Source organism: Xenopus laevis, chromosome 4L (assembly GCF_017654675.1).
Source record: "Xenopus laevis strain J_2021 chromosome 4L, Xenopus_laevis_v10.1, whole genome shotgun sequence".
NCBI classification, from domain to species: Eukaryota; Metazoa; Chordata; class Amphibia; order Anura; family Pipidae; genus Xenopus; species Xenopus laevis.
The window spans coordinates 45,002,233-45,028,203 of record NC_054377.1 but is presented as its reverse complement, the minus strand read 5'-3'; the positions used below and the strand labels follow the sequence as shown (position 1 = coordinate 45,028,203).

Here is a 25,971-nt window from a genome sequence, read left to right as displayed (position 1 = left end):
ATTTGCTTTCTTCTTCTGACTCTTTCCAGCTTTCAAATGGGGTGTCACTGACCCCATCTAAAAACAAATGCTCTGTAAGGCTACACATTTATTGTTATTGCAACTTTTTATTACTCATCTTTCTATTCAGGCCTTTCCTATTCATATGCCTGCCTCTTGTTCAAATCAGTGCATGGTTGCTAGGGTAATTTGGACCCTAGCAACCAGATTGCTGAAACTGCAAACTGGAGAGCTGCTAAATAATTCAAAACCGCAAATAAAAAAAAACAATTGCAGATTGTCTCAGAATATCACTATCTGCATCATACTAAATGTTAATTTAAAGGTGAACAACACCTTTAAATCATCAGCCATTGATGTGGGATTTCATGCTAGAGACCCTGGTTCCACTATGGCAACTCCTTGTGAGCCTGAATAATTCACTTAATCTCCTGGTGTCCTAGCATACACAGTGTGCTTATAATGGCTGCCTTGATGTCAAGCTCTTGCTGTAAAGTTGCCTTGCTATAAAGCTTTTTGAGTCCCATGGAAGATAAGCCCTATATACATGATTCATTTTCCCTTTGGATAAACTTGATGATTTTAAAATTCTCTTCAGCTGACAAATGTTACATGTTCCTAACCTCTTTCTTGTCTTCTGTCTGCAGTGAATAAGTGGCAATATCCCCAGGAATGATCTGGTTTAAGACAGAAGATACAGATTTATAAAGCTGGATCAGAGAGGATCCAGCACTGTCTCCCTTTAAAATGTTTGCCGACATCTCAGATACCAAAGACACCAGGGTCAGGCTGTTATTGTTTATCTCGTCTTGTCTGACCTGGAGGAAAAATACAAGAGCAATCAGTTGTCATATGATACAACAGCAGTCACAATTCTTGCCTCATGTTAAATAGAGAAAACATAACACTACAACCAATAGCCAAAACATTACAGTATAATGGTAAAAGTTGTGAGTAGTCAGGCATTCCAGACAGGACAGAAGTAAACAAAAATATGTTTTTATTGTAAACAAAAGAAACATGTCCAAAACCACTTAAGTGTCAGTTTTTGTTAGATGCATCTTATTTAGAGTATTGTGTCTCTGTCAAAGCATTGAGCAGTGTTCCTAAACCCAGTTACAGTTTACACTTCAAATAATTCACTCTATCAAATAAAATGTCATTCCTGAACTAGCAAGTATATTTTTTTTTAGTTGTAATATTGGTGTGTAGGCAGCCATCTCAGGTAATTTTGCCTGGTCATGTGCTTTCAGAAAGAGCCATCGCTTTAAGATGGAACTGCTTTCTGGTTCTCCTACTCAATGTAACTGAATGTGTCGCAGTGGGACCTGGATTTTACTATTGAGTGCTGTTCTTAGATCTACCAGGCAGCTGTTATCTTGTGTTAGGGAGCTGCTATCTGGTTACCTTCCCATTGTTCTGCTGAAGGGCTGATGGGGGGGGTGATATCATTTTAACTTGTAGTACAGCAGTAAAGAGTGACTGAAGTTTATTAGAGCACAAGTCACATTACTGGGGCAGCTGGGAAATTGACAATATGTCTAGCCCCATGTCAGATTTTCAAAATTAAATATAAAAAAATCAGTTTGCTCTTTTGAGAATTGAATTTCAGTGCAGAAGTCTGCTGGAGCAGCACTATTAACTGATGCTTTTAGGGAAAAAAATTTTCCCCATTTTCCCACTTTAAGCCCTGGGCCAAAGGCCCAGCAGCAACTCACATATAGGCCGTTTTCTTGGTTAAAAAAAATTGCACAAGAGCTACGGCAGAAATTCCTACATCTTTACTTTGACTTTTTGGGGTGTTAAGTTTACATTTAGGTGATGTGTCCAGGATCAAAAGTATGCAAGTATTTGTTCCCAAGCTTTAAACTCCTATGAATGTAGAAGTAAATGTTAAACATGTTTCTCTTACCTTAACCTTCAGAGTTGTGTTTACTGAAGCACCATACATGTTACTTACAGTAACGGTAAGATTTAAAATAAAGTCATTTTCTTTCTCTCCCATTGGCAGAAAAATTGATGGCAGCTCAGGATCTTTGCCACAGTAGAGCTGTGAGTCTGAAATCCACCAAAAGTAACAATCATATAAATGCCTATAAAGGCTTGTACATTGCCTAATGCAATTCAATATATCAATAAACAACTCTTTGCCAGGTTCCCCACTTTATGAAGAAACATTTCCCCCCAAGCAGCCACGTTCAACAGAAAAACAACTGGAAAAAAAAATGTTGCATTTGCTTTTATATAAGTCCATAGGTTCATCCAGTTAGGATTTGGGACTTTTGTTGTGGTGCTAAAGAGGTATTTAAAAACGATAGTGATGTTTGGGTGAAATAAAAAATAATAACAACATAGCCTCTTCAAACAGAAGGTGGGTAACCCCCATGTACATTCACCCACTTTAGATATGGAAGGAAAATATTTGGTTGGTTTTGGGTATGTGAAATATAATTTATGTGGCCTTTGTCTCCTATTATGATGCCCACAGTGTCTTTGTAAGGTTAATAAACTGGCCTTTGCCACATGTGATCATGTGGCCTTTTCTAAGGCTGAATTATTGTTTCAAAGCAAAAACTAGTGCTAGGACCCCAAAGGAAGAATACAGACAGTAATGAATTTATTGGGGGCGGCTGAAACTTAGCTGCACTGTAGTACTTAATTGTTCTGAAGATTTTTTGTACTTTATATTGCAATAAAAACATATACTGTATATCATTTCCATAAGGTGCAAAAGAAAATGGCAGGAGACAGAGTAGACTCAAAAGCAACAAAAAAGTAGGCTTTAGTCTTTACTATTTAATGTTATCCAACCTAACATGCTCCAGTTTTAATCCCAACATTGCTGAGCAGCTAAAGTGTTTGAGGTTCCAGCTATAATTAAGCCACTATTCGTCCTTCTACAAAAGTCATGTGATGAGACATCTTGGTTTTTCCAAGCAAAGGAGGAAGTGGTGGGGTTGCAGTGAGAACTCTATGTTGTTTTATGAAGTAATATTATTTCTGGTAACTTGTAACCTTGTTACTTTAAACCTCTTCTATCAAAAAAAATGTTCTACCTCCACTAAACATATTTATTGAAAAAGACATTACTTTTATCCAAGGCATGAATAATACCTTGTGAAGCTATACTTTTACAGCTTATGGAGGAAAAAGTACCTGGTAGCAAAGCAAATGTGACAAACCTATTATTACTTCCTAACAATTAGGCATCTTCTATTAATGGCAGACATCTCATTTTATTGACCTTTATGAGCTCTACAAAACTGGAGTAGAGATGATAGTTCCCCTTCCCCTTTAAGGTTATCATCATTTAGTTTGCATCTTTACATGCATGATCTTTCCCCATATTTGAGTTTTATAAAAAAAAAAATTAAAACTTACTGGGCTTGGGGTAGATGCAGTAAGTGAGGTTGACGTGCTCATTTCTGATGCAAGAATTTGTAGGAGCACAGTGAGTACGACAGGAGATTTGGAAAGTGCTCAGTACTGACCCTTCCTCAGGATGTACAGTGCATCTGGGTACCTCTGGAGGAGGCACAGTACTTACAACCAATGTATCTTCTCCATATTCTTGTGAATTCATTGCTGAAATAAACCACATGACCATGTCACATAATTATCATTGCTATTCATTACCTGTTAATACAAAGAGGTTATTTACTAAAACCTGAATTTATCTCATATTTTATGTAAAAAGCTGGATTTTCGGGCTAAACCCAGAGCAGACCACAAAAACTTCAAATTGAGATAGGTGACTCTCCCATTGACTTATACAGAACCTAGACAGGTCTTAAATGGCGGATTTTGGATTCTGGCTTTTTGCAGCATCAGGGTATAATAAATCTCAAAAATTAGATTTATTTCCACATAAAATTCGAGTTTTTCCCCCCAAAAGCCCTTAATGTGCAAAATACTGTACATTGGCTGGGCAAAAACTATAGAACTACAACAGTGATACAGAATCAAAAAAAAAATGCTAATATAGATTTCCATGGGCTATTACTACTTGATTAACTCCTCACCCCCCATTCCCCCTGTTCACTGTTCAAAAATCTATTTTAAAGACAAACTGTAGTGACATACAGTACTATACTGTCAGTGCCCACAGTACTGTTTTCTTACCTATAGGTAAGAAATGTCCACTTTATATCAGCAACAGAAGATGAAGTTGCAAATATGTTTTTTTCTTTAGCTTACTTCTACTTACCGTATATACTCGAGTATAAGCCGAGTTTTTCAGCCCCCAAAATATGCTGAAAAACTCTACCTCGGCTTATACTCGGGTCAAACGCAAGAATAGTCGCCGGCGTCCAAGAAAAGTCTCCAAAAATATTCGACGCCAGCACCTCCAATGGGAGCAGAAACCCTCAATTTTTTGATTGAAACTTACCAGAAGCTGCTGCATTTCTTACCCTAGGCTTATACTCGAGTCAATAAGCTTTCCCAGTTTTTGGAGGTAAAATTAGGTACCTCGGCTTATACTCGGGACGGCTTATACTCAAGTATATACGGTACTTAGTATAGTATTTCTCTATCTAGAGCTGGGGTACTTTATAAACATATGATATCAGTCACTCTTGTCCTTATTTATACAAAAATGCACTACCTTATTCAAACCTTCCCTTATCACTTCCTTAGTGAAAAAGCCAGATGTTCTGCATAATACAGTATACACTGCTGCAGAATATATTGGTGCTTTAAAAATAAATTATAATAAAAATTACACCCAACAAGGTCAGTTCCTTTGCTGTATACAGGACCAATTTTTACATGGAGTGCTCTCCAGTCAGGCATAAAGAGATATACCACACTCACTGCATGGCATTCATACCATGTAATGGCAGCTAACTAAAGGTTAGTCCCCATTTCCCAGGGACAGGTGCTGCCTCAGAGTCTTGGTCCCCAGGGAAAACTGTCCTGGAACATCCCCCAACTAAGACTTTGCCATAAAAAGTCCATGTATAGAGTGTTCTGGAGGATGTAGGGAAGATTTACCATTTTAGATTTTCTTTTATATTTTCTGCCCAGGTACAATATGAAGATATGTTACCATATGAGGACTGGAAAAGAATCTGAGAGCAGTCTCTCAAGACATACGCACAAAACAAAGGAAAAAAATAATTCTTAACTTCTGGCAAACTTAAGCTAACCAACTTGGGGACGCAGTCTGTCTCGATCAAACCATACTACCTGTACCAGCAGTGAATACCAACCTATAAGCTTAATTCTGAAGGCTGTATTGATTTGGGCCTTAAGAAAGGTGCTGTTCAGTACCAATGTAGAAGTGTCCTTTTGTAATAGTACCAAGTAACTTTGTCTGAAATCACGTTGGTGGCAGGCATCAGGGGGTGAAAGTGTCTGGGGGGAAATAAAATGTTTTGTAAAGTAGCATTTAAGAACTTCTCCTTGGTACCCCATGATAAAGCTAAAAAAAAACATGACCTCATGTCAGTGGGGGGCAGGCATTAAGGCAAGGCTCTTTAGCATATTGCACCCATCAGCTCTCCTTAACTTGAACATCTAAATGATGTTCAAGTTAGAGGATGGCTAGAGGGTAGGGTAGGTATATGTGCATCCCTCAGCTCACCCATCATTTGGAAAAGCAATCACCTGCTCCTGTAGAGCAAAGTGTGGGACAGGGTACAACATTTCAAAAGAGGGGCAATGGGACAAAGGGGGGATTCTGAAACCAAGTCATGAGATCAATTGATGCTAGAATGAATATAAACCCACTATCCCATTGACAGTAAAATAAATGCAAATGAATTCAGATTAGTTTAGACTATTACTATTATGGCATTTTAATAATCACACTCAAATCCAGGTGGCCATGTTTTTCCCATCACAACCTTCCCATTATACCTTATATTGGATGTTTCCAATTGATATATAGGAATGCAACAGTTCTACATGGGAATGACCTGGGGGATAGTGCTCTTAAGAATAAGGGTTATCTGGATTTACCTTTTGAATAGATAACATGGGAATGTAATACCTAGCTACAAAGGACAGTAGTGCGTACTTTATTGATTGTTTGCAGTAACTTACCATCATTGGGAAGTTAGTATCAAGATACCAGTTGAATGTTGCCTTATCACAGTTGTCACAAGTCGTACTGAGCACCACGTCCTCTTCCAGGCTTATCTCTTTGCAGTTTGCTTTGCATCTGAAAAAAGTGAGACCCTTACTTACACCAATATTTGTCAGGTGAAATAACTTCATTAGGAATTTGCTTGTCAGGTCATAGTTCCTGTCAGTGTGCTTAAGTGTGTATTTCATATTTTCTTTATTTTTTTCTTTCTAAGTGTAATACAGGTTTTTTTTTCTAAAACTGTTGCCCTAAAAAATATTAGCTAATATGATATTTTTGCTGCTTATACTTACAAATCTGTGCCAAAATGCTTTTTCTCCTGATATTTAATTGCTATCTCCAAAAGTGATTACTGCAGTTTTGAATAGGACAACCACTCTTTTCTAAACTGACCCAACAGCTCAACCCATATCAAAGGCATTTAAAAAAGACTGTAAAGAAACAAATTCATGGGGCTCATTTACTATCAAAACAAGCGATTTTGATCATTCTACCAAACAAAGCTATGGTAGAAAAAAACAATGTATTTTAATTGGTTATTTCTTGTTTGTACAGTAAATGTGTTCCATGTTAGCAAATGTTTATATATGTATAAATAACTTTTATTTCAGAATGCCTCTTAAAGCTGATTCCAATAAAGAAGATACAACACAAGTATGTATGTAAAATGCTCCCAATGCATCAACAGATATATTTTTTTCTGTAGGATTGGCCAAACCTGATTTTGATGGGAAGAGTGGATTTTGCGGTCATGTATAAGCACTGCTCATCTTGGAATATTTCCTTTTCACTGACTTTGACAGCAGCCAATACAGTGAAGGCAGTGTTGGGAGGAGGAAGACAACGGGCAGGGATAAGGATTTGTTCTGATACAGGGTCAATCACTCTCTGCACCACACACTCGAACCATCCTGGCCAACAAGACCCTGTGTAAAGAGAACATTTATTTATTTATTTTAATCACCCTACAGACTAGACACATCAACCTCATAGCCAGTTTGTAATCTATTTATTCTAAAAAAAATAGCATAAATTGATTACCAAAAACATAAGATTAAAACATATATGTTGTATATCCTATTGACACATCTGTATGACAATGAATGGATAATTTACTAAACTGTAAAGTTACCATTTACATACCTCCCACTCCCTGTTTTGGAGAAATAATTGAAATAATTAACATAACAGAAGTACATCTTATGGAAAAGTGAGCAGAATATGGACTTGATCAGAGAGGAATTAGGTACAACTCACCATTGTTAGCACATATTGGTGATGTGGCCTAAATCCTCCTGGTTTTTAGTGCATATTTAACTATGCATTCCATCATATGCTCAGAGGAACAGTTGAGGAACAGTCTGAAAGACCTTTTTGGCAAGTTCTTTTTACTGGGCCTTACCTTTCCAGGTCACAAAAACAACATAATTCCAAATCCTCCACTAGAGCCTAGAGTTACCATAATGGCTTCACTGTGGGTTTATTTTTTGTCCTGAAGCAAGTGTTATGGGCATACTGACAAGGCAAATAAAGAAGAGCTCAAATGAGAAGTGAAAGAGAGAAGAACAGGATAAGGGGTCAAGAGAAAGGAAAGAAAAAGGAAATAGGATTCCTGTGCCCTGGGAATTGAAAGAGAAAAAGCTAAAAATAGGACAGAGATAGCAGACAAGAAAGAAGAAGGAAGAAAAGGGTAAGAAATATTTAATAGAAGAGGAGCACAAATAGTAAATAAGAAACATTAGAAAAGACGCAAGGCAGAAGGAGTATGGCTAGGTACAAGAAGAGAGAAAGAGTGCTGGAAAACAGAACAATAGACTAAAGGGTAGCTTTATCAAAGATTGAGACATTCTCTCTTAGCTTAATCCCAACTAGAAATCTGTTTTTTTCATGAATTTTTCTCATTTTTTTTTTTTGCAGGTGATTTCTCACCTAAACATCCTTGGAGTATAGAGATAATGAGATCCAGTAGTTGTATTATATTCTGGTCAATAACCCTTGTTCATAGGATTCTTTTTGGACCCCCAACACATCAGGCCTCCATACTGGGAGTAACAACCAAGATTTAAAATGTTATAAATAACAAGAAGACTTCTCTAACCCATAGCAACCGCAGCTTTCTGCAATGGCAAGCAATGTGGTCTGGCAAAGATGCAAGGATCAAAGAAGGATGCAGCCTTACATACATAAATAAATGTTTTTCATTTGTGTAAATGATAATACAACATAAATGCTACAGATTAGTCCATGCTTGATTATACAAATGCTGTGTTTGATGTGTACCAAAAACAGATCTAAATATTTGAACAGTACCTACCACAAGTCCAGCTGATATTGGAGCTCAAACTGTCAGGCCAATGTAAGACAACACTAGTGAAGGGATTCACATATCTCCCTGGTTCTATTCGAACAGCCTGCGTTTTCTTCACAAGGACCTAGAAAGGTAACAAAAGCTATCTTACTCAGGGTCCAAGCCTGGGCAAGAACATGGAATAGGGCTATACAGAATGAAAATTATACACCGGAAGAGTACAGAAAAGCTAATTAACAACCCACAAATTAACTTCTTGACTGTGCAGACAAACTATAAAGTTATAGGGTGAAGAGCCTATGTAAATTGTCTGTGTGGGGTAGGGTTTATAGTAGAGAAGAACAGCTATAACAACAATTTATTTGCGTTGTACAGTCTATAGCACTACATATTTTTCCAGCACCCCGCAACAGTGCTAAAGAGCATCAGCTAAAGAGCTATACGGTGACTTGTGCCATTCCAGGTAACAAGATTGCCCAGCAAAATGTCCAAATTTAGCTTCATACCAGCATTGTAAGTAAAGAGTGGAGCAGTACCATGGAGGAGGGGCCTGGGTTTTCAGGGCCCATGAAGGCCAGGGCCCATTCAGTTTTCACTCATCTACCCATTGCAAAAGACTTTATACTTACAAAAATGCAGTAACCACATAGAAGGATATACCTACAATACTGATACTGTGGCATAAGGATGTAGAGATTATGATACATACATTTTTTTCTCTTTAACTGCTACTCCGTTATCCGGAAACCCGTTATCCAGAAAGCTCCAATTATGGAGAGGTTGTCTCCCATAGACTCCATTTTATTCAAATAATCCATTTTTTTTAAAGAAAATTGTAATAATTAAACAGTAGCTTGTACTTTATCCAAACTAAGATATAATTAATCCATATTGGAAGCAAAACCAACCTATTGGGTTTATTTAAAGTTTACATAATTTTCTAGTGGTCTCAAGGTAGGAAGATCCAAATTACAGAAAGATCCATTATCCAAAATACCCCAAGTCTCAAGCATTCTGGATAACAGGTCTCATACCTGTACTACTTTTTTGGCCTTTGTGGATCTTTTGAGTGCCTGCTACCCATTTCTGATCTATCCCATACTTTCTATTTTGGCATATTCAGTGGAAGCGTTGGCATAACTATAGAGGAAGTAGACCCCTGGGAGTATAGAAATTCCCCACCCCACCCACTCTCCTACTTGACAGTGGGCGGGGAGCTGAGGGCTCAAGATGGCAGGAGACCGGGGGGTGGGGGTAGCTGTGCACACTGTGCCCATTCAAAGATATTTTTGTGTTGGGGACCGGCGCGACACAGGTATACCGATGAGTGGAAGATAAGCACAACATATAAAAACAATACCTTACATGTAAGAAACATTGGTGTTTTTGTTGCTTTAGCTCCCTATATTTCTGATAAGACAAATAGCTGATCAACCTATAAAGCCTGCACTCACCGTAATATTTTCATTTTTTCCTTCATTTTTGTCTTGGCTTCCTGTGTCATGAAATAAAGCATAACATGAATAATATGCACAGGTGCTTCAGACGTACATTAATGATGCATACACATAGCATTATTTCTCTGCTTATTACAAAGGACGGAACCTACTTTGTTGGAATTCTCCATATACCTCAATGTATAAGTACATAAAGGACTTGGTGGCCCAATAGTGAAAGAAGCAATTACAAGTAATTCTAAGTGACTGATACGGTGATTGAGACAGAATTAGTTTATATTTTATTACAAAAGTTCTCTGCTCCAGTATAAGATAAACAGTTATCATATCATACTTTATTGAAGTTAGTGCAGTTGGATAACAATAGAAAAGTAGTACATACAGTGGTAATGAAGAATATTCTGCAAGTATCCTGGAGCAGAAGCTGAGGATCTGTTACTGAGCCAGCCAAAAGGTGGCACTAGATGGCTGGCCCTGGCAAAATTTGAACTCTGGCAACCACACATGGCAACTAAACAATCTAGACTTCTAGAGTAATATTTAATGCAAAATAAAAAATCTCCCTTTCTTGCACTCAACACCCTGGCTTTCATTTTGTAAATAACCCCTATGGTATGAATGTCAGGTTTCTCATTTCTGTTGTATTACAAAGAGGCAGCCCTAGAGTACTGCAAGAAGCTATGTCTGCATTTATGCTGGGTCAGGCAAAGTCAACATTCAGCACTGCAGATGTGTCAGTATTAGAGCCCCCAGCATTCATCCACTACATAATAACATAATACGTTAGGTTGAAAAAAAGACATATGTCCATCAAATTCAACCTTTTAAGTATATAAACTGCCTAACTGCTAGTTGGTTCAGAGGAAGGCAAAAAAAAAAAAAGCCTCTACAATTTGCCTCAGCAGGGGAAACAATTTTCTCCCTGACTCCAAGTTGAGCAGAATCACAGAAGCCAACAGTTGCTTAAACTGGCCATAGACGCAAAGATTAAGTTGGATGAATCCTCATTTCATACGATTTACGGACGGTGTGTGTGGATCGTACTGGAATTTTTTTCATGCCATGGCGATCGGTTGTTTAGTCACTTAGAAAGGTTAGAAGATTTCTGTCGATGAATGCTTATATCTCTGCATGTATTACCTATGTGACAATATCAATGGGGGACTGTCACTACTAATTGTCGGACATTACTTTCGTACGATTGTTGTCAGTGAATTAATGGCCTGAACATTGTCTGATTTGTCCTTTTTACTACTTTATTTAATCTGAATAGTTAGTGGTAGGTCGGGAGATTGCACCACACCATCGTGCATTCGAAATAAGGCTACATATCTGCATGTCTTTGGCCAGCTTTCCTGTCATACGTAGTTTTTTGTAACTTAGCTGAATAACTGAACATGTTCTTGTGCTGGATGTTTAGCCTTTGTGTTTTTCTTTTGCCTATTGCACATGCAATTGAATAATCTGCTGATTTGTGGGGAACAGCTCCAAACTATCCAGTTTTTCATGGGACAGTCCCGATTTTGACAGCTCAACCTGCAGGCCCGGATTTGTACTGAAATGTCCCTACATTGATCTCCTGCACTGAACAGCCAGAAAAAGATACAACATTTCTAACTTAATTGGCTTTTGACAGAAAGCCCAAAGAACCATGTGCACATTGTTACTTTTGTAACAATTTAAGATAAGCAAAGAAGCAATTGTAACAATTTAAGATAAGCAAGTTAAGGAATCTGTAACTTGCAGCTTAAAGGGCAATTCCCCTTCATTAGCAAAACTGTAATAACACATAAAAACACAGAAATGTGTTCAACCCTGCCAAATGTTGTAAAATGAACATGGTAATTGTTGGGATGTGGCCACAAAATGGGCGTGACAAAAATATTTTTGTCCATCTTTCGATTTCCAAAATGTTGGCAGATATGGTGGGTTAATTTATTTATCTCCATTACAAGAAAGACCATTACAGCAGCAATGCAGTTGTCATATGAATTAGTGTTGCAGTTTGGTTAAAGACGGCAAGGCAGAGCTTTTCTTTGTGCCTTGTTCTTATAATCACATTACAAATCCACTGTTATTATAGTTAAACAATCAACACAATGCAGAAAGGGGAGGGTGCAGGTGGCAACGAGTATCTGGTACTGGTTACAGTTGCCTACCCTTGCCATGCTCCGAACTGTGAGCACTTTTAGAACTCAAGTCTAGTGTGGTTCATTCAGAGGCAATGTCAGGAAAGGGTGACTAGCTATTTTAGCTTAATTAAGTGAATTGATTCACTGAGCTAAGCCAGCATTAAGCTTATTTAAAATGGTGCAATGGTGTTGCTCAGGGATTTAATTCATTCAAGCTTTGTTATTTCTTCTTATTATAATATTTTAAAGCTAGGATGGAGTTTATCCACCTTACATTATTATGTGTTATGTGCTAACTCTTTCAGTACTTTCAGTAGCGTAACTAGAGGGAGGCAGGCCCTGGTGCGTGACGCTAAGCCGGGCCCCGCCCCCTCCGTACTGCCCTCATTTTCAGTGGCGCGCGGGCTGCTGGGGGGCCCTGAGGGGGTGCGAGCCCTGGCCCGCTCGCACACCCTGCTCCCCCGGTAGTTACGCCACTGAGTACTTTATAATAAAAACAAAAGAAAAAAGAAGGTTTTTAATTATGACCAATTCCTCTGTATTTTAATCCTCTCCTTATATCATTTTTAGCTTGCCTGACCTAAACTTATATAACATTCATACCTTAGTTTTGCACCATGGAATACTTGCAGCCAGCTGCTTTATTTTTCCTTAAAATCAAAATATGTCGGTAGAGGAACACAATTCCCTTCATATTTTAAGTGCAAATATTACAATTCTACTCATTATGTTATTTTTGTGATACTCAAAATTAAAAAAAAAGATGGCATTTGTTACCTGCAATGTTATAGGAGCTGTTTAAAACTGTAATATTTCCAAGATTCTGGCTGAAGTTAGAGAAGGAATTGAAAGCTACAACTGTAACCATGTAAGTACCTGAAAACAGAAAAGATACCAATTTTTGTAAGTTGAACTTGATCTTCTCAACAGTCTCATGGTAAAATGCTTTGTAAAATCCATCTCTTACTGCTACATGTTGGTTTTTTATTATATTATATATAATACACAAAAGCCATGAATATCCTGTAAATTATATCCTTATAAACGGTGAGTAGTGATGTCATCAGTTATAAACGGTGAGTAGTGATGTAATTTCTGTCACATGACTCACTAAAATTTGTGTATTATAATAAATAAAGTACCCCCAGTTGTAAAATATGAGGATATTAGAAGTTACCTCGGAGTTCCATGACCTGTATAAAAACACTCGGCCTTCGGCCTCGTGTTTTTATATGGTCATGAAACTCCTCGGTAACTAATAATATCCTTATATTTTACAAGAGGGGGTACTTTATTCACTATATAATCACTCAAAACATTCCCTTCATATACATATTAAACCAATTATCCATGAAGTTGCATGGAGTCAATATCATATAATGTCATGAATCCTTGCTCTTTGGGTTAACAGCAAAATGGATAGTTTAACAAGGCCTGAATAATAGCTAGGTACTCTATTCACAGTCTTAAAATGTTGCATTTTTAAGGCAAACAACTTAATGGCTCCCCCTTCACTTACCTTTCTGAGACCAGGACAGGAGGCAGAGAAACAGAAAAGCAACATAAACTATGCTATCTGTACTCAAAGATAGTACAGATAGCCAAAGGTAACTTTTTGCCACCGTTCTCACCTTGGTGAAATGGGCCTGTAAATTGACTATACTAGATATGTGAGGTTCAGGTTATAATAAAATTATGATGTCATATAGTCGGTGTTGGACTGAGATCCACCGGGTCTGCTATATATTAACATGATGATATAATCTGTGGAGCCCGTAAGCAGACTGGCAGCCCACATCTGGGCCATTGACCTCTTCACATTTAAAAGTTTCTTGTCTCAAAGCACTTACTCATAGTCTTGATTGAGAAACGTGTAAGACTTTTTATGGACTTTTGATTTGAATACATTTCTACTTTTTAACTTTGGTCTGTGAGTTCCAGTCCATCTAATATTTTTACTGTGTTCAATTCCCTTTAGCTGATAGTTAGGGGCTTGGCACCAAAGCCTAACATTATTTTTTGCCACCCCTGGAAAAGTGTCACCATAGTTACTTTGTGGCTAGAGTGGCCCTGGTTATTGACTGTACAGTACTAGATTTTATAGGTTTAACAATAACATTATGATGTCATCCAAACAGGTCTTGTGAAATCTGGGGGCCATAAAAAAATCTGTTAGCCACATCAAGCCCTTGAGCCTTTAGCTGGACAGCCCTGGTGTAAAGACTTGCAAATTGGAGCAAAAGGAGCAAACTGAATGTTTATATCACCTTCTGCTTCAACTGGAATAGTGTAGATATTTTGTTCTCCTGATGAATTCTCCCTTGTGTAGCTGAAGGTTTCATTTAAACCTATGATTTTAAACGTTAGGTTTACTGGTGCTCCATAAGCAATGGACATATTTATCTTCAGCTCTGTACCCACTTCCAAAATGGAATTGTATAATTCAGCCTGCAAACCAGAAATGGGTTCTATTAGATGGACAGTAATGTTGCTGGGTGTGATGGATGGTGTCTCATTACTGGAAGCCATGATCAGCAATGTGTGCAATCCTGGCCCAATAAGGTGCTGAGCAGCTCTCTCTAGAGTTAGATTGTAAGCAAGATCTTCTCTCTTTGCCATGGACTGATTCAGTATTATGTTGTTGGATAAAAGAGTGTAGTTGACTTCTCCACCTATAAAAAAAAATACAAATACCTATTAGTATGCTGAATTGTAATATTATAACATATATTTATAAAACATAGAAAGTTAACTAATTTCTACGAATTATAAAGAGGTGGATCTAGGATATGGAGGAATTCACTTGCTGTCAGAGCTGAAAGTAAAGTATGTCTGATTTTGGTTTTGTCAAAGGTGAGCTCAGCACACAGACCACAAACAGAGAGCACACAAGGAAGGCCTGTTGTCTATGAATTTTAATACAGGAAAAAAGACTGAGTTGCAGACCTAAGTTTCAGTGATGTGGCAGACATGAATTCTTTAAAAAAAGTAACAAGTAATACAATGTAACAGAATTTCATGTATGAGTAGTCCACACCAATAGCTTTTTAGAGTGAGCAATATTTTATTATAGGACAAATATTTCCAAAGCTGGCTCTCACCTGTGCTTGTTTCTACTTGAATCCACAGAGTCTCCCCATAATATGTACTACAGACCCCATTTTTGGATTCATACTTGCTGTAACAGCCAGTAACATTGAGAACAGCTCTGTGTTCCTCTACGGTGATGGTCTTCTGAGCTGTCACATGCCATTCACTAGTTGAGCATTCCACAAACACAGCAAATTCCCCAGGAAATGTGAAGCTGTGACTTACATTACTGGACACGCTATAAAATTCAGAATGAAGATGTCAGGCACATAGTGTTACACAAAGTTACTACTATAGGGGGGTTATTTATTTAAGTTAAGTTATTTAAGTCGAAATGCCAAAAACTCAAAAAATTCTAGTTTTTTTTTACTATAAAATCGGAATTTTTGGGGATTTATTATAACCCAAGGATGGAAAAAGTCCAAATCCGAAAATAAGGCATCTCAGACCTGCTGAGGTTGTATATAAGTCAATGGGAGAAGTCCCGAAGATATCCTGAGCTGGGTTTCGTGCAATAATTCTAAGATTTTGTGGTTTTTGGGCAAAAATCCCCAAAAAAATTTGTGTGGAAAATCTAAAAAATGTATACGATCCAAATTTTTCACGAGTTTTTCGAGTTTTTTCCCGCACAGGATATTTTCGGGAAAATGTATTGATAAATAAGGGGAAATAACCTGTGCGGATTTGGTCGGAGTATATTTTAGAAAATAATGAGATAAAATTTAGATTTTGATAAATAACCCCCCAGATGTTAAAAAAAAAAAGAAAAAATAATCTTCGCTACTACTATAGTAGGAAGCTGTAAATCATTATTGTATTTATAACAGCATCTCTGATTGAGTGTCAGATCCACAAGATGCAGTCTGCACGCAGGCAAAGGTCTTAAATATCAACACAAGATACACACACTTGTATTTAAAAGAAACTTAGACTACAGTAGTCTATTTTTTCATCTCTGTCTTTTTCATCTAAATGATACTTACTTTGTGGGCTGGTAGGGATCAATTGAATATCCATCATCAATGCTTATTATACAAGAGAGATTCCCAGTATAAGGTGACAGGAGCCAATTCACCATAAGAGTTATATTTTCACCCACTAGGCATTTATCTGGCAATTCAATCTGCAAGCCTGGAAACCAAGACAAACATGAATATACGGACTTTGTCTTGAAACATTTTTGATGCTTGTGTTGATGGTAATACCAATGTGCCACACCTAGGGGCAGATTTTTTAAGGGTTGAATAGTAGACACGAATTTATTTTGGGGGCAAAATTCACACATTCAAATTTTAATTCCCCAATTCGAATGTAAATTTGAATGTGAGATTTATCACACCTCGACCATGAGACAGTTATTAATCGAATATTCGCCGCCTAAAACCTAAAAAATGTTAGTTTCATTCGTATTCAATTCTAATACGAAGCAAATTTTTGGATTGTTCCCATTCAATCGAATTGTAGACGTTCACATTTTTTCATATATAACCTCCCATTCGAGTTATCAGTCAGTTGTACATTCTAATTTATTAGAGTAAAATTCAAAATTCTACCTTTTCATAAATCTGCCCACTAATATAGCGATGGTTGGTACATGCAGCAACATTTCATGTATATGTTTACATTTTAAAGATGTAAAGGAAATTAAGCAAGATTTTGTTGTGCATGCTTTTTTTAAATTCAGTATTACATGCCTATTGTAGGGCAGAATTAAGATGACCATATATTGATGATATCCAAGAGTGCAGGGGAGTTACTTACAGAACCTCAGTAGAACACACATATACATTAGCTCTAACTGAGACTCACTGTACACCTAAACACCTCACAGGCATCGCTCTGGCGAAGTGTCAAAAGTTTCTGGTCTGCACACAGTGGGGCTCATCTATCAACACTGGGAAAATTTGCCCATGGGCAGTTACCTATAGCAACCTATCAGTGTTTAGCTTTTTAAAGCCAGCTGCAAGTAAAACAATGAAAGCAGCAAGTCGATTGGTTGCCATGGGTTACTGCCCATGGGCAAATTTGCCCAGTGTTGATAAATGAGCCCCAGTGTCTTTTTAATTAGGGTATCTGAGGCCTACATTAAACACACATATACAAGACAGACTGGATTATTAACATGTAGGGGGGGCAGATTTATCAAAGGTTGAAGTGAATTTTCGAATTAAAAAACTATAAATTTCGAAGTAATTTTTGGGTACTTCGACCATCGAATAGGCCAAATTTGATTCGAATTGAAAATACTTTGAATATTCGACCATTCGAAAACCGAAGTATTGTCTCTTTAAAAAACTTTGAAACTTCGCTACTTTAAACCTGCCGAATTGCTATGTTAGCCTCCTAGAACCTAGAGCTAAAATTTGGCTAAATTTTAAAAAGTGGAATTTTTTTTTGTGAAAACCATTTGATCAATTAAATTGTTCGATTCGAACGATTGCTACAATCGATCGAACGATTTTACTTTGACCGAAAACGGCCAAAAAAATCAAAAAGAAAAGTTCGACCCTTGATAAATCTGCCCAGTAATACCAGTGACCTGCCCAAAAACTGGTTGGGAATCTAGTCTATTAAAATGTATTATATTGTATTTATATAGTATATTAATACTATTGTTTTAAAACATCCAGCAAAAAAAGTTTAAGGGGACTATTTACTTAACCTCGAATTTATCTGGTCAGGCTTTGGGGCAAAAACTTGAATTTTTCGTTGGCTTATGGGCAAGTTAATTGTTTTCAGAATAATTAAATATCAGCCATGTAAATGTATTGTAGTTCAGATTTGTGTGTGGCATGGCTCCATTGACATCAGTGCATTCAGCAGTTTGTATTTGTACTACATGCTGGATGTTTAGTAATAGATCCTTTAATTAACCCTTTGAATTAAAAGTTACATTTGATTCAGGGGCGTAACTATAGAGGAAGCAGACCCTGCGGTTGCAAGGGGGCCCAGGAGTGTAGGGGGCCCAGTGAGACCCTAATTAATGAGCAATTTTAATATATCTTGGTAAAATAGGCCAACTTATAAATATTTTGGGGCCCTAAATTGAATTTGCTATGGGGTCCAGTAACAACTAGTTACGCCACTGATTTGATTAATGATACTTCAGTGTTTGCTCAGTAAACTGAGATCATGTGATTGACAGCAGCCAAAGAAGACTGGACATGTGCTGTGTCTGAACAAAATATGTACAGTACATTCTTAAAGGAATTGTTCAGTGTAAAAATAAAAACTGGGTAAATAGATAGGCTGTGCAAAAAAAAAATGTTTCTAATATAGTTAGTTAGCCAAAAATGTAATGTATAAAGGCTGGAGTGACTGGATGTCTAACATAACAGCTACAACACTACTTCCTGCTTTTCAGCTCTCTTGGTTTACACTGACTGGTTACCCTGGCTACCAGGCAGTAACCAATCAGAGACTTGAGGGGGGGGCCACATGGGTCATATCTGTTGCTTTTGAATCTGAACTGAATGCTGAGGATCAATTACAGACTCACTGAACAGAAATGTACCATGTGGCCCCCCCTCAAGTCACTGACTAGCTCAGAGTTATAGAGCTGAAAAGCAGGAAGTTGGATTCTGGCTGTTTTATTAGACATCTGTTCACTCCAGCCTTTATACATTACATTTTTGGCGAACTAACTATATTACAAACATTTTTTATTTTGCATAGTCTGTCTATTTACACAGTTTTTAGTTTCACACTGAACTATTCCTTTAAATTTACATGACATGCTTTTATGAAGAATGTTTATGCCAAAGTGAGCAATAGTCGTTTTAAATTGTAAATGTAATTATTATTATTATTATTATTATTATTAACACTGCACAAATTCACAGGCATAGCAAGTCCATGCTCCATTGAGCTTACATGTTTTATCTATACATTAACTAAAAAGTCACGTAATACACTGCTGCTTGGAGATGTCGGTGCTGATTAACAATCAAATGAAAAAGAGATAATAAAACTTAGCTGAAGCAGCATAAACAGCAGCCCTGAACTCTTGAAATATTGTTTATAAATATACAATATTTCATATATTTAATTTAATTATATTTAGTTCAGGTAAAGTATATTTAGGGGGTTATTTAGCAAAGATTGAATTTTAAAACATTGTGAGCTTTTTTAAGACCTCAAACAAACTCACAAATCCAATGGTTTCCAATTTAACAAAAAATGTGAATGTAGTAAACTCGAATCAGTATAGTTGTACTGAAAACGATCAAATTGATTACGCTTTCGAGAGAAACCCACCGAAAATAACTCGAACATCACGAAGACTATTAAAGGAATTGCTCAGCGTAAAAATAAAAACTGGGTAAATAGATAGGCTGTGCAAAATAAAATAAAAAGGCTGGAGTGAGTGGATGTCTAACATAATAGCCAGAACACTACTTCCTGCTTTTCAGCTCTCCCGGTATACACTGACTGGTTACCCTGGTTACCAGGCAGTGACCAATCAGAGTCTTGAGGGGGGCCACATGGGTCATATCTGTTGCTTTTGAATCTGAGCTGAATGCTGAAGATCAATTGCAAACTCACTGAACAGATATGTCCCATGTGGTCCCTCTTCAAGTCGCTGACTAACTCAGAGTTATAGAGCTGAAAAGCAGGAAGTAGTGTTCTGGCCATTATGTTAGACATCCAGTCACTCCAGCCTTTATACATTACATTTTTGTCTAACTAACTATATTAGAAACATTTTTTATTTTGCACAGCCTGTCTATTTACCCAGTTTTTATTGTTACACTGAACTGTTCCTTTAACATCTTCAAATGGTTCAAGGGACCTCTGCCATTGACTCCTACATGACCTCAACAGGTTTTAGATTGTGTATTTTCGGATTCAAGCTATTTCCAGGTTCGGGGTATAATACATTTTTAAAAATTCTAGATTTTTTGACTAAAAAATACCCCTCGAAAACTCATATTTTTTTCATGGAAAAAACAACTCAACCTTTGATAAATAACCCCCAAAATATAAATAGATGAGAACTAATGTGTCAAATTGTATATATAATGCAATCATTTTAAGGCTTGTGTAAAACAGTTAAATTTTAATATAAGGGGTAATTATGACAGGATCCCTTTTACACTTTAGAATTAGAAACTGAAAGAAATCTCATTATCTGTGCCTATATACTGTATATCATGTAGGAGTTTCATGATCGTATTAAATAGAGGTTTACTATTACTCATGATGCATGTTTAAGTAAATCACATGATACAAGTGATAAAACGTATCACTTGTTATAACTGCCGGCATCAGGATATTTATGACTTTTGTGTATTATAGAATATATATACTGTATAGTGTTTACACATAAACACTATGGGGGTTATTTATTAAAGGTCGAGTTTTAGAGGTTTGTGAGGTTTTTTATACCTCAAATGAACTCACAACTCAAATGTTTCCAATTTAAGAAAAAACTTAAATGGAAAAAACAGTGAATTCAGGGTGAACAACTTGAAAACTCGGATAAGTTGAGTTTTCACCAATTTTCGAAAATTGCTTGAATTAATTGAGTTTTTGAGTGAAACCCACCGAAAAAAATACAAATATCACGAGGGCTACAAAGATCTTCAAATGGTTGAAGGGACCTCTGCCATTGACTTTTATATGACCTCAACAGGTTTTAGCTGGAGTACTTTCATATTCCAGTTATTTCCAGCATCAAAATATAATAAATATCTAAAAACCAAAATGAGGTTTTTTTTAAGTTTTGACTGAAAAATACCCTCGAAAACATGAATTCTTTAATTTAAATACAACTCAACCTTTAATAAATCTGTCCCTGTATATTTGTGTGTGTTCTATGTATATATATATATATATATATATATATATATATATATATATATGTGTGTGTGTGTTCTATGTGTGTATGTATATATATATATATATATATATATATATATATATATATATATATATATATATAGATAGATAGATATAGATAAGTATACTGTAACGTCATTTATAAAGATATTAGAATTATATGACTATATGTTAGACCAGTGGTCCCCAACCTTTTTTTTTACCAGTGAGCCACATTCAAGTGTAAAATAATGTTGGAGAGCAACATTAGCATGCAAAAAATGCCTTGTATGCCAAATGAGGGCTGTGATTGGGTATTGGCAGCTTCTATATGAACATGAAGCCAACAGGAGGCTCTGTTTGGCAGTAGACATAGTTTTTATGCAACTAAACCTTGCCTTTAAGGCAAGAATTACAAAAAAAGCACCTGCTTGGAGGCCACTGGCACGTTGCTCACAAACCACTGGTTGGGGATCACTGTGTTAAACCATTATATCAGAGCATGCTGTTTATATCTAGAGATTTAGCAAGTCATGTGACAAGAATAACATCACTACACTACTTATAACTGATAACACCATTTTAAAGGATATCATTAAAAGGATATTGATAGTTCTTTTGTATTAACAGAATAAAATTTACTCCTTCATGCACCAGAAAGTTGCTTATAGTTATTAGACATTGTTGCAGAAAGTGTATTTTTATTTTTGCTTTAATCAAATATTATTCAGATGTGTTTTTTCCAAACAATACTGTATTTGCACCATAAAAAATATAAAAAAGGCACATACCTTCTATACAGTCGTAATCAATAGATAAATAACTGCCAGATGGACAAGGTGCTCCAAATAGGGAAGAATCAGTTGTAATCTGACAGGCCTGAAGTCCATGACATTGAGCTTCATAAAAACATGAACAATATTTTTAGGATTATATCATTTTAATGCTATGATACATTTTTACCTTATTTAGATCTATTTAATCTATTTTTTAACAAAACCACAAGGAAGTCTCATGCCGAGACACCCGGGAAGCGATTAAGCAAAAAAGAATACAGAATGATATACCTGGTCAAGGCTCCAAGACTGATTCAGTGCCTGTCAGTGCACACACATACAGGGGGTGGAAAGCAGGCTTTTCTTCGCTGGGGGGGGGGTGAAAAGAAGGCTTTTCTCCACTGGCATAAAAACGCCATTGGAGAAAATGACCCATGTGCTATTAGCCTTAGTATTTGCTACATATAATTGGCTGGAAATAGGTTATACCTTTTTTGAAGGCATAATGGGCTTTTGCCCATCAACAGCTACAAGTAGAAGGTATTTATTTCCCTGTTTGACATAAGCCCTAAAATACATCACACGGTACCATTGGCTGTTGAGGGCTGTGATATAATTTAGAGGATCAAATAGCCTCCGTTTCCAGCTTGCAGCTCCTAACCTGTTACATCCTAGGCAGCAACATATTCCCTAAATAAATTTGAAAATTTAACTACACAGTACATTGCTTACTACTGGTAAATTCCAGGAATGATGCTTGCAATCATGTGCTCCTTGTTAGTAGGAAAATCAAACCCATTGAATCCTGGGTAAGAATATGAAATGAAGGGACAGTTATAACTACAGAGAAACCTCAAGTACCCAGATTTTAAGTTTCCCCGGATTTTAAATTTTTATTTGTGGTCCCATCAATTTATAATGCATTTCAATGGATGCATTTCCCAGGTTTTGCATCAAAATTTTGTCCTGATGTACCCAAAAACTGCTTTTTTTCCTCTATGAATGTTATTATTAGTGAAATAAAGAGGTTAAAATACTAACCAGATGTATATTTTGCCATGGTTCTGCCTGTAAATTGTCAATTCTAATTAGTCTGCCCCTAATACAGCCTGTACCAATCACTTATTGCTTTAGGTTGTGTATGTGACTGACAGGCCTTGCACATGCCCCCCATAGTGTTACATTAATGCTGCAATGCTTGACCCTTGTTATTAACACAGTAAATACATAATTTTTTCCTGGTCCCCTGAAAAATGTAAAATTGGGAATCTACTGTATTACTAAAGGAGAAAAATGAGCTAAAGATTTTTAAGCATTTTATTATCACCCATAATTTACCTGCCACAAGGTCCTTCACATTTGTCCAGCTGCAGCCACTTGTGGTCTGTGAGGGCTCTTCCCGAGTACAAAAATGGGGGCTCCTGCGGCCATAGAAACTGTCACTTATCTGGATAACTTCCCCTGAGCCACACTGCAACGTTGCATTTTGATTTTCACAGGATATTGTATGACCAAACTCTATTAACAAAAATCAAATTCACATTAGTGTGCCTGGTAACCACAAGGAAATACATGTTTGGCAAAAAAAAATAATGAACCTACCAAACTGACAGATGAAAAATAATTCTTGTTTGCAATTCTCAGTAGTGCTCCAGTGATAACCACTCTCCTTTTTTATGTAACCACATTTTCTGTCAGGCTCAGGGGAATCTTCATTATGCCAGTATGTAAAAGTTAAATTGGATGTGTCCAGCCAGGTCATAAATCCTGTGTGTGAAAATAGATAATCTTTTGTTTTACAAAATCTAGTTACATTTAGTTTAAAATAATTACAAAGTGTAAAAACTGGAACTGAAAACCTTCACCCCCTTGAACAGCACTGGGTACAGGTATATATATTCACCTTGACCCAAACCAACCAGTCAGTAATTATCTTTATTCAGCTAGTTGCAAGTTGAACAATAAGAGCAAACAGTTGATTGGTTGGATTAGATAAATCTCAGATGCGGTGTAGCTTCTGCAACTTTTTAGAAGGTCCTTGAAATGTGGTTTGTCCATCTTTTAAATTTTTGATGGGAAGAATGGCATACATAGGAAACATCCGAAAGAAAGAAAACAGGCCACAAGACTCGGTCAGTGCATTGTTGACAGAATAAATACTCCTTGATTATAAAATAGTGTATTTGTAGTTGCTAGATCAAAAGACCTTTAAATGCAAAAAATACAGTCCAAATTATTTTTGTTGCTTCAAACTGTATAATACAGACGTTTTTAGTAATGGACATTTATAATCAATAAAATGATGTCCATGGTAAATAATGTATAGTGAAGTCTATTTAAAAATAGTATATTCCTTTGCAGTCAACATAAAAGGGCTATAATGCTGGGAGCAAGCACTATGAATAACTACTATTGGATAGTGGTTAGGGCCACTATGAACCTTCAGTATATGCATTATAATTTTTCCTGTGTTCAGTATCTGGTACAATCCTTGAGGGATTCCTCAAACATGCCTGCTCTGTGAATGCACTGCAGATACAAATGCCCACGTATGCATACCACAGGTATTCAGATGTAACCCAACAGAAAACATGACACCTCCTTTAATATAGTATGCCGAAATTCACCTATGCTGCTCTCTGCAGTCACCGAGCTATGGATCACTGGATCTTGCTGTACTGCCAGCATAAGGGAAAATACATGGCAAATACTAAGGGGGTTATTTATCAAAATCAGATTTTTTTCTGATTTTTTAAAATAAAAAAGTCAGACCTTATTTATTATTATCAGATTGGGAACAAACTTGATAAAATCAAGCGAAAACCCAAATCGTACGGTTTTTTTCAGGCTTTTTTCCGAAAAGGTCGAATCTTTGCCTGAAAAGTCCAAAATAGTCGGATTTTTGGGCTGATTCCAGAGGAGACCACAAAAACTTTTGTATATAAATCCAATATCTGTAGTCTGGAACAAAGGACCAAATCGCAGGATAACTGCAAATGTGCCAAATTTTATTTTAATCCACACACGACATGTTTCGGGCGCAACTGCCCTTTTTCAAGTGTGTAATATAAGTGAATTACAGCGTTTAAATCACCTCAACGAGGTGTGTAGACACACCCCCCACCTCCTAAACACCAATGAAGATTCAATGTAAGCAAAAATCCAATATATATACAATTTTGCTAAAATTCAAGATAATGAAGTCCTTTATGCTGGATACAACGTGGCAGTCCCATAAATACCTAAAAGTGTATACAAAAAATTAATATATAATATTTACACATATAAATAATACAAAAGAGTAAAACACTGAAAAAGTAGTTTAGTGTGAAAAACTGCCCCTTAGTGCCTAATTCCACTAAAGCAAATGTCACACGTCACATTCGAATTATTCTAGGTAGCAATAAATTCATAAATACAGCTTCATTGAAACTAAGTTATAGTATATACGTCTTACCCTTAGTAGAGACTAACTGGTTAGAAAATTTCAGAATCTGTAAAAAAAGAAAACGAGGAAGACATCTATTAGATAGTGATCATAAATCAAAGAAACGGAATCAGGCTCCAATGGTCATTTAGACCCATCGGGTACATAGTATTCAATTTTTTAATCCATCTTGCTTCATGTTGTAGAAGCAATTTGGAGAGGTTTCCTCCTCTTCTTGGTAGTTTCACATGTTCCAATACCATCCATCTCAATTGTGTCTGGCTATGGCCTTGGGAGACAAAATGTCTCGATACAGATGTATCGGATTGGGTGCCTGCTTTGAAGTTTCTAATATTACCCTTGTGTTCCTTTATACGCTCCTTAACTGCTCTGCCTGTTTGACCAATATAGGCGAATCCACAAGGGCATTTTAACATGTAAACCACATTTTTGGTATCGCATGTTGAAAAACTTCTAAGGGGTACGTTATTACCTTTGGTGGGATGGCACACTGTTTCTCCTTTCAAAAATGTGGTTTACATGTTAAAATGCCCTTGTGGATTCGCCTATATTGGTCAAACAGGCAGAGCAGTTAAGGAGCGTATAAAGGAACACAAGGGTAATATTAGAAACTTCAAAGCAGGCACCCAATCCGATACATCTGTATCGAGACATTTTGTCTCCCAAGGCCATAGCCAGACACAATTGAGATGGATGGTATTGGAACATGTGAAACTACCAAGAAGAGGAGGAAACCTCTCCAAATTGCTTCTACAACATGAAGCAAGATGGATTAAAAAATTGAATACTATGTACCCGATGGGTCTAAATGACCATTGGAGCCTGATTCCGTTTCTTTGATTTATGATC

The 25,971-nt window shown here is 36.7% G+C and overlaps 1 protein-coding gene across 1 annotated transcript in view; it reads right to left on the bottom strand.

Moving 5' to 3' along the window:
• Positions 1 to 25,971, bottom strand: part of LOC108714032 (polycystic kidney disease protein 1-like 2) — a 62,733-nt gene that overhangs the window by 33,929 nt on the left and 2,833 nt on the right. The window contains exons 2-16 of the mRNA XM_018257873.2: positions 23,277 to 23,441; positions 23,013 to 23,192; positions 21,690 to 21,797; positions 16,062 to 16,209; positions 15,090 to 15,316; positions 14,256 to 14,660; positions 12,766 to 12,864; positions 9,854 to 9,894; positions 8,406 to 8,523; positions 6,810 to 7,017; positions 6,049 to 6,166; positions 5,214 to 5,358; positions 3,382 to 3,585; positions 1,913 to 2,058; positions 624 to 818 (exon numbers count right to left, since the gene is read on the bottom strand). Of these exons, the coding sequence (XP_018113362.1) occupies positions 624 to 818; positions 1,913 to 2,058; positions 3,382 to 3,585; positions 5,214 to 5,358; positions 6,049 to 6,166; positions 6,810 to 7,017; positions 8,406 to 8,523; positions 9,854 to 9,894; positions 12,766 to 12,864; positions 14,256 to 14,660; positions 15,090 to 15,316; positions 16,062 to 16,209; positions 21,690 to 21,797; positions 23,013 to 23,192; positions 23,277 to 23,441 (2,507 nt within the window). The remainder of the gene's footprint in view (positions 1 to 623; positions 819 to 1,912; positions 2,059 to 3,381; positions 3,586 to 5,213; positions 5,359 to 6,048; positions 6,167 to 6,809; positions 7,018 to 8,405; positions 8,524 to 9,853; positions 9,895 to 12,765; positions 12,865 to 14,255; positions 14,661 to 15,089; positions 15,317 to 16,061; positions 16,210 to 21,689; positions 21,798 to 23,012; positions 23,193 to 23,276; positions 23,442 to 25,971) is intronic.